This window comes from Rhincodon typus, unplaced genomic scaffold (genome assembly GCF_021869965.1).
Source record: "Rhincodon typus isolate 14 unplaced genomic scaffold, sRhiTyp1.1 hic_rhity00004090, whole genome shotgun sequence".
Taxonomy (NCBI): domain Eukaryota; kingdom Metazoa; phylum Chordata; class Chondrichthyes; order Orectolobiformes; family Rhincodontidae; genus Rhincodon; species Rhincodon typus.
Genome location: NW_025969728.1, coordinates 2,871 through 12,140, shown reverse-complemented (window position 1 = coordinate 12,140; position 9,270 = coordinate 2,871). Strand labels below are relative to the sequence as shown.

Below are 9,270 nucleotides of genomic sequence, written 5' to 3'. Positions count from 1 at the left end.
GGGTGATGGTCAGTGTGGTGTGCGTGTGATGGTCAGTGTGGTCTGGGGTGACAGTCAGTAACATTACCTCCTTTGCTCTCTGTTGGAGTAGATCTGCCTCTTGTTTCAGTTTCTCTTTTTCACTCTCCAACACTGCAATGGCGTCCTGTAGCTCACTGGCTTCTTTCTTACTCTGGACCCACTGCAGTTCGAGTCTCTCCACTGTGCTGGCCTTCTCTCTCGTTGCCTGTTCTATATCACAAAGCTTCAAACTGATCTCTTTCGCTTCGGCTTTGAATTTCTTAGCTTCCTGCTCTGCTTTGGCCTGAGCCTCAGACAGCTCTGAGACTAAAGTCTTCAGGTGCTGAGCTTCCTCGCTGATCTCAATCTGTCGTTGACGTTCCGTCAGTAGACGCTTTTGGAATTCTTCAGCCTCTGCCTCCAGCCGCTGCTGCATCTGCAGTTTGTCTGCTGACAATTTCTTTGCCTGTTCCTCAGCTTGGTCTCTCTGTTTTTGCAGCATTTCTGCCTCTGCTTTCAGTTGATTTGCTTCCTGAATGGCCTGCATCTTTTCCTTTAACATCTTATCAGCCAGTGCCCTCTGCTGTGCCAAATCTTCCTCTGCCAGTTTCCTCTGACGGGCTGATTCTTGTGCCTCGACACTTAGCCTGGCTGCCTCTTCAGCTAGCTTCTTCATTTTCTCTGCTTCTTCAGCCAGATGCTTCTGCATGTTGTCCTTATCTTTCAAAACTAGCATCTTGTTTTCGTCTTCAATCCTTGTCTTCAGTTTGATGAGCTCTTCCATGTGGATTTTGACTTTGAGGAGTTCATCCTCAGCTTGAGTCTTTTGTTTGATGGCCTCTGTCACTTCAGATTTCAAACGTTGTAACTCCTCATCTAAGATGGATTTCTGGTGGTCTGTATCTTCCAACTGCAGTTTAACTTTTGTCAGTTCATGCTCCACACTCGATTTCTGCCGCAGTGTTTGCTCTGCAAACTTCTTGTGTTTCTCCATGTCTGCGTCAGCCAGTTGTTTCTGTTTCAGAGCTGCCTCCTCAGCTTTTAATCTCTTGGCAGCTTCAAATTCTGCCTCCTTCCTTCTCTTTTCAGCATCCTGTTGAGCCCTGGCTTTTTCCTGAGCATCTTTCTCTGCCTGTTCCTTCAATCTCTCAGCTTCTTCAGCCTGTTGTCGACTGAAAGCTGCCTCTTGTTCAGCTCTCAGCCGTGCCTTTTCTGCCTCTTCTGCCAGTCGCTTGGCATTCTCGGCCTGTTCCTTTAGATTGTCCACTATTGTCTTCTCCTGTTTCTTGCTTTGTAGCAGCTCCTGTTCCTTCTGCTGCACTGCCGCTAAGTGAGCTCTTTCCTCAGCATCAATACGTTTTTGAGCAGCCTCTTGTGCCAGGCTGATCTGCCTCTCTGCCTCTTTCTCTGACAGGTCCTTCTGTTTCCAGGCTTCCTCTGACTTTTTCTTCAGTCGCTCGACCTCGTCCAGTGCCACCTTGCGTTGCCGAGCAGCCTCTTCCTCAGCTGCGAGGATTTCTTTGACTTTGCGTTCTGCCTCTTGCCTCTTCTTTGCTTCTTCCAAGGCCCTTGCTCGCTGTTTGTCAGCCTCCTCCTCCGCCTCTTTCTTGCTGCGTTGAGTTTCCTCAGCAATGTTCTTCAACTTGTTCAGCTCAATTTCCAGATCAGACTTGCCTTCTGAAGCCTTTTCAAAGTTCAGTTTGAGGATTCGAATCTCTTCCTCAATGATTCTCCTCTGTTTCAAAGTCTCCTCCACAATGCCTTTCTGCCTGTCCAATTCGAGGTCAGAGCTCTTCCTCAGCTGAGCAATCCTTTCCTCGATATCTTGCTTGTGCTGCATTGCCTGTTCTTCCAGTAGCTTCCGTTGATAGGCCTCATCCTCGGCCATTCTTCGCAAACGTTCATTTTCAGCCTCCTTCTCCTTCAGAGCCATTTCTGCCTCTGTCTTTAAGCGGGTGGCATCATTAATGGCAGCAAGTTTCTCTTTCAGGATCCTCTCAGCCTCACTCCTCTGGTGACTAGCTTCATCTTCAGCAATCTGTCTCAAACGTTTGGCTTCCTCTGTCGCAGATCGCAGCTTTGCTGCCTCATCCGCCAGCTCTTTCATCTTCTGTGCCTCTGTCTCCAGCATTTGTTTGGTCTTTTCTGTTGTTGACCTGGTTTCCTCCTCAGTTTTCAATTTCAGCTGCAGCAGGATCTCCATCTCCGCTTTCACCTTTGCCAGCTCCTCCTCCAACAGTTTCCTTTGGCGAAGAACCTCATTGAACTCGTTCTTTAGCCGGTACAGTTCTTCCTCCAGCAGCAGCCTCTGCTGCTCCCCGTTCTCAGTCTGTGCTCGCAGGCGGATTAGCTCCTGCTCTGCGGAGAGTCTCTGCTGTGCCGTTTCATCGGCCAGCTTCCTCTGTTTCTCCAACTCCTGCTCGGCCATTTCCTTCTGCCTTAGTGCTGATTCCTCAGTTTTCACTCTCTTCCTGGCCTCACGCTCAGCCTCTTCCTTCTGCCTTTCAGCTTCCTCTTGAGCCAGTGTCTTCTTGTGAGCCACTTCTTCTGCCTGCAGTCTTAATCGAAGGGCCTCATTGGCTTTCTGACGCCATTTCTCCAGCTCTTTCTCTGCTTCCTGCTTGGCATTCTCTGCATCCTCCTGTTGTCTCTTCAACCGTGCGGCCTCCTCCTGTAACTGGGTCACAGTCTGATGTTCCTGTTTCAGGGATAACTCCAGCTCTGTTGTTTTTTGCTCGAATGAGATGCGTTTGCTCTGGAGTTCAGCTGCGGCACTTTTCTGAGCGACTTCCTGAGCAAGCATCAGCTGTTTCTCTTTCTCCAGCTCTGCTTGCTTCATTCTCCTCTCCACATCCGCAGCTTGGTTCTTGAAATGTTGCAGGTCCTCCAAAGCCTTTTGCTTCTCCCGAGCAGCATCTTTCTCTGCCTGAATCTTCAGCTTTAGTCCCTCCTCTGCTTGTTTCTTCTTCTGGGACTCCTCGTTGACCTGTTTGCGCAGTCTTTCAGCCTCATCCTGTGCTGTTTTCCTCTGTTTCTCTGCTTCTTCAGCTCGTGTTTTCAGTTGTTGCAGCTCCAACTCTGCAGATTCTCTCTGTTTCTGGGAAGTCTCTAATTGTAACTGGATAATTCGAATCTCCTCCTCAATCTTGGTGCGGCTAAACAGAACTTCCTCCACCATCTTTGTCTTTTTCTGGATTTCAATTTCCGAGGAGGTTTTCAGTTGGTTTAACTCTTGTTGAACATTCTGCTTCTGGTTCTCTGCATTCAATGCTACTGCCTCCCTCTTGTTCACCTCTTCCTCTATCCTCTGCTGTAGCTCCTTCGCTTCCTTCTCAGCCTCAGCTTTGGCCTTCGCATGAGCAACAGCTAACTGCTTCTGTTTCTCTAACTGTGCCTCCACTTCTTCCAAACGTTTACGCTCTTCTGCTTTCAGCTCCTCTGCAGCTTTCTAAGTGTGAGAATGATGGACAGAGGCAACATCAACACCAACAACGACAGCAGCGAGAAATGAGAGACAACTACTGAGGCCTGGCTAACTGGAACAACGAGAACGGCAACCAATCACTGGGGACTGGGCACACGGGCTCGTCTCCAATGAGCAACTGGGCCTCAGTGACCAAACTGACCCCAATGAACACTGGGCTCCCACTGGGGGAGGGGGGGGGGGCACTGGGCTCCCACGGGGGGAGGGGGGGGCCCCGGGCTCCCCCGGGGGGAGGGCAATGGTCTCCCACTGGGAGAGGAAGAGGGCACTGGGCTCCCACTGGGGGTGGGAGAGGGCACTGGGCTCCCACTGTGGGTGGGAGAGGGCACTGGGCTCCCACTGGGGGAGGGAGAGGGCACTGGGCTCCCACTGGGGGAGGGAGGGACACTGGGCTCCCACTGGGGGAGGGAGAGGGCACTGGGCTCCCACTGGGGGAGGGAGAGGGCACTGGGCTCCCACTGGGGGAGGGTTTTGGTAAAGTCTTACAGGGACAGAGTCCATGTTGGAGTTGCGTTTAGAGATGGAACAAGGTGAATAGATGGAGTAGATTAATGGTTACAGTATGGAATCACTCGAGACAATCGCGCACAGCCCTGTCCCACTGCCCAGAAACAGTGACAGAACATCAGCAGTAACTATTCCAACATCTCTGTACGTTAAACCATCATTAAACAAAGTGCAACCATGCTATTCAGCATTTACACCATGTCCCCTTCACCATCAAATTCTTAACCATCCACTGCACAGAACAGCTGGCTCTCAGCACTGGGTCATTACCAAGTTCCAGCTCATGTTGACAGAAACCCCTAAACCAGCTCGAATTAATGAGGAAGTGAGGTTCACCTTCCAGCTTTAGCGAGCACAGCAGTGAGGGGTAGAGTCTGAACCATTTCCAGATCGCAAAGCACCAAAACAGCAGAAATTCACAGTCACCACTTATCTCTACAGGTTTAAAGTACAGGAGATGTGATCAACCAGACACCCAGCACCAAGCATTCGACACCAGGGCAGCACCAAGTGAGAAACTAAGGAACAACCAATGGAGATTATATCTGATGACATGGAGCGAGAAATAGAGAGTGTGTGAGAGAGAGAGAGAGAGCAAGATGGGTGGACAGACTGACTGAGCACTGTCACAACACCTGAAAGCTCAGTCTGGACTGAGCAGGAACATGCACTAATAGAGAGAACACCTTCCACCAAGTAGTGAAAATTCAGATCTTCATTTACCTTAATAACTGCCCAAAAAACAGAATAATAAGCAGAACAGAAGGTCGCACCCGCAAGCAGGGAGAAGGTTTTGAAAGATAAACAAGAAGATAAAATGCTTAGCAAGAAAGTAACCTCATTAACATCAAAAAAAAGTTCAAAAACATTAAAACAATTGTTCATTCTGATACATTACTCTGTATCTTGTAAACTCTGAGGCTTTGCACACTGGGGACCCAAGGCTCATGATCTAGGGACGCAGGTTCAACATGTATTCCACAGTAACTGGTAATATTTAAATCCAATTCATAACTTTTGAAATATGGACCTAGTCTGAACGTGCCCATGAAACTATCACTTGTTGAAAACACCCATCTGGGTCACTAATATCCTTTAGGGAAGGAATCTGCCATCCTCACCAGGTCTGGTCTACATGTAACTCCAGACCCACAGCAATATGGTTGACTCTTAACTGCCCTCTGGGCAATTAGGGATGGGCAATAAATGCTGATCCAGCCAGTGACACCACATCCTGTGAGTGAATAAAGGAAGGTTTCTCCCTCCCCCTCATTCTCTTTCTCTCTTTGTGTCTCTCTCTCTCTCTCTCTCTGTCTCTCTCACATCTCTGAGAATGCCAGAGATTACATCATTGATGATTCCCATCTTTTTACTGAACAAGGAGATTTATATTGACCGAATCCCAGCTGAGTGTTATAACGATATTGAGCTGGACACTGAGAGCTAATCTCTTGTGTTATAATGGTTTTTATACAGTTTGTAATTTGTGTTCACACTCCGAGCTCCAGTGATGTAGCAGTTATTTTGGAGATGAGGTTTGAGTAGGATGGAGCTGTTCTGATGCGTTTTATCCTTCACTCCTTTCCCCACACACTTGGCTTTTTAATTAAAACTGTATCTACATTCCGAAAATGCTCACTCCCAAAGTCAAAACAACCCCTCCCTCAACGACACACACCCTGACCCTTCACCCCAACACCATGACCCTTCACCCTGCACATACCAACCATTCACCCTGTAAACACTGACCCTTCATAGAATCCCTACAGTGTGGAAACAGACCCTTCGGCCCAACAAGTCCACACTACCCCTCCAAAGAGCATCCCACCTAGACCCATTCCCCTAATTCCCCATATCTAACCCACTTAACCTACACATCCCTGGACATTACGGGCAATTTAGCATGGCCAATCCACCCTAACCTGCACCTCTTTGGACTGTGGGAGGAAACTGGAGCACTCAGAGGAAACCCACACAGACACAGGGAGAATGTGCAAACTCCACACAGACAGTCGCCCGAGGGTGGAATTGAACCCGGGTCCCTGGCGCTGTGAGGCAGCAGTGCTAACCACCGAGCCACCATGCCACCCAAATTTCACCCACTATACCCTGACCCTTCACCCCCTACACCCTGACCCTTCACCCCAAACATTCTGGCCCCCTTGTCCCAACCTCTGCCCAGACACCCCAACTAGCCCTACCACAGCCCTCAATCAGCACTCGCAATCCCCAGCCTCCCGTTCACCCACTTTGCGCCCCTCCACCCACTGCCCTTGTGTTTGTGTTGAGCCTCACCTCTTCGGTTTTAAGACGCTGCAGATTGATGGTGATGAATTTGATGTACTGGCTGGACAGGGTCATCAGCTCAATGTAGCGGGTCCTCAGGTCCACATACTGAAAGCAACAGGAGATGATCAGTCCCAGAGCTCCATCACCGAACCTCTTCCACCACCATCACTGTCAGGGGCAAGGCCAACCCTATCCCCGGGATGGAGACCGTGTGGGAGAGGGCAGGGGAGATGAAGCAACAAGGAAAGAGGTGGAGAAGGGTAAAAAGGAGGAAGGAAAGAGGGATGTTGGAGGGGAAGAAGGATATTGGATGGGCAGAGGGGAATGTTAGAGGGGCTGAGGGGCGATGGAGGGACTGAGGTTTAGTGGAGGGGAGGGTAATGTGGGAGGGGGAGGAATGTTAAAAGGGTAAACACAGAAACATAGAAGATGGGAGCAAGAGGAGGCCATTCAGCCATTCGAGCCTGCTCCGCTAATCTTCATGATCATGGCTGATCATTCAACTCAATAGCCTAATCCTGCCTTCTCCCCATAACCTTTGATCCCATTCACCCCCAAGTGCTATATCTAGTCACCTCTTGAATATATTCAATGTTTTGGCACCAACTACTTCCTGTGGTAATGAATTCCACAGGCTCACCACTCTTTGGGTGAAGAAATGTCTCCTCATCTCCGTCCTAAATCATCTACCCCGAATCCTCAGACTGTGACCCCTGGTTCTGGACACACCCACCATTGGGAACATCCTCCCTGCATTTACCCTGTCCAGTCCTGTTAGAATTTTATAAGTCTCTATGAGATTACCCCTCATTCGTCTGAACTCTAGCGAAAACAACCCCAACCTAGTCAGTCTTTCCTCATACGTCAGACCCACCATCCCCGGAATCAGCCTGGTAAACCTTCCCTGCACTCTCTCATGAGCAAGAGCATCCTTCCTCAGAAAAGGAGACCAAAACTGCACACAATATTCCAGGTGTGGTCTCACCAAGGCCCTGTATAACTGCAACAACACATCCCTGCTCCTGTACTCGAAACCTCTCGCGATGAAGGCCAACATGCCATTTACCTTCTTTACCACCTGCTGTACCTGCATGCTTACCTTCAGCGTCTGGTGCACAAGGACACCCGGGTCCCACTGCACACTCCCCTCTCCCAATTTACAGCCATTCAGGTAGTAATCTGCTGCCTTGTTTATGCTTCCAAAGTGAATAACCTCACATTTATCCAAATTATACTGCATCTGCAATTGATTTGCCCAATCACCCAACCTGTCGAGATCATGCTGAAGGTTCTCTGCATCCTTGTCACAGTTCACTCCCCACTCAACCTGGTATTGTCTGCAAACTTGAAGATGTTACATTTTGTTCCCTCATCCAAATCATTAATATATATTGTGAATAGCTGGGGTCCCAGCACCGATCCCTGTGGCGCCCCACTAGTTACTGCCTGCCAATTTGAAAAGGACCTATTAATTCCTACTCTTTGTTTCCTCCCTGCCAACCATCATCATCATCACCATGATAGAATCCCTACAGTGCATAAGCAGGCCATTTAGCCATTGTGTCCACACCCACCCTCCAAAGAGCATCCCACCCACACCCATCCTTTTACCCTATCCCTGCATTTCCCACCCTGAAAACTATGGGCATTGAGCATGGCCAATCCACCCTAACCTATACATCTTTGGACTGTGGGAGGAAACCGGAGCATCCAGAGGAAACCCACACAGACACGGGGAGAATGTGCAAACTCCACACAGACAGTCGTCAGAGGGTGGAATCGAACCTGGGTCCCTGGTGCTGTGAGGCAGCAGTGCTAACCACTGAGCCACCGAGCCACCATGCTGCCCCACTTTCCTATCCATCTCAATACACTTCCCCCAATCCCATGCGCTTTAATGTTGCACAATAATCTCTAATGTAGGACTTTGTCAAATGTTTTCTGAAAGTCCAAATATACTACATCGACTGGCTCCTCTTGTCAACTACTAGTTAGATCTTCATAGAATTCCAACAGATTTGTCAAGCATGGTTTCCCCTTCATAAATCCACGCTGACTCTGTCTGATCCTGTCACTGTTTTCTAAATACTCTGATATAAAATCCTTGACAATGGATTTGAGAATTTTCCCCATTATCGATGTTAGGCTCACTGGTCTATAATTCCCTGTTTTCTCTCCACCTCCCTTTTTGAATATTGGAGTGACATGAGCCACCCTCCAATCTGCAGAGACTGTTCCAGAGGCTAGAGAATCCTGGAAGATAACCACCAATGCATCCACTATTTCTAGAGCTACTTCCTTAAGTACTCTGGAATGTAGATTATCAGGCCCTGGGGATTTATCGGCCTTCAATCCCATCAATTATCCCAGCACCATTTCTCTATTAATATTAATCTCCCTCAATTCTTCTCTCTCACTAAATCTTGCATCCTCCAACAATTCTGATAGCTGATTTGTACCCTCTTTTGTGAGGACAGAACCCAAGTATGTATTCAATTGCTCAGCCATTTCTGTGTGCTGTACTATACATTCCCCTGTTTCTGTCTGTAGGGGACTTACATTTGTCTTTACCAGTGAGGTTGTTGGAGAGGGAGGTGGTGGAGGTGGAGGGTGGTGGATGGCTAAGATGGTGGGGTGAAGTGGGAGGAATTGGATGTCAGAAGTAGATTGGTGTTGAAGGTACAGGGGTGAAGGATCGGGGCGGAGGGGGAGGGGGAGGAGTGTGAGGGCTGGAGTGTGTGGAGGTGGAGGGTGAGTGAGGGCTGGAGGATGTTGAGGTGGACGGTGCGTGAGGGGCCAAGGTGGAGGGAGTGTGGTGTGTGAGGGGTCAAGGTGGAGGGAGTGTGAGGGGTCGAGGTGGAGGGAATGTGAGGTGTCGAGGCGGAGGGAGTGTGAGGGTCGAGGCGGAGGGAGTGTGAGGGGTCGAGGCGGAGGGTGTGTGAGGGGTCGAGGCGGAGGGAGTGTGAGGGTCGAGGCGGAGGGTGTGTGAG

At 49.4% G+C, this 9,270-nt stretch overlaps 1 protein-coding gene across 1 annotated transcript in view; it reads right to left on the bottom strand.

The window, feature by feature from the left end:
• Window position 1: 1 nt before the first annotated feature.
• The window catches only part of LOC109926266 (plectin-like), a gene marked incomplete at its 3' end in the record, with an annotated part of 10,751 nt that continues 1,482 nt past the window's right edge, over window positions 2-9,270 (bottom strand). Inside the window, exons 3-4 of the mRNA XM_048593821.1 lie at window positions 6,287-6,385; window positions 2-3,448 (exon numbers count right to left, since the gene is read on the bottom strand). Coding sequence (XP_048449778.1) covers window positions 2-3,448; window positions 6,287-6,385 — 3,546 coding nt within the window. The remainder of the gene's footprint in view (window positions 3,449-6,286; window positions 6,386-9,270) is intronic.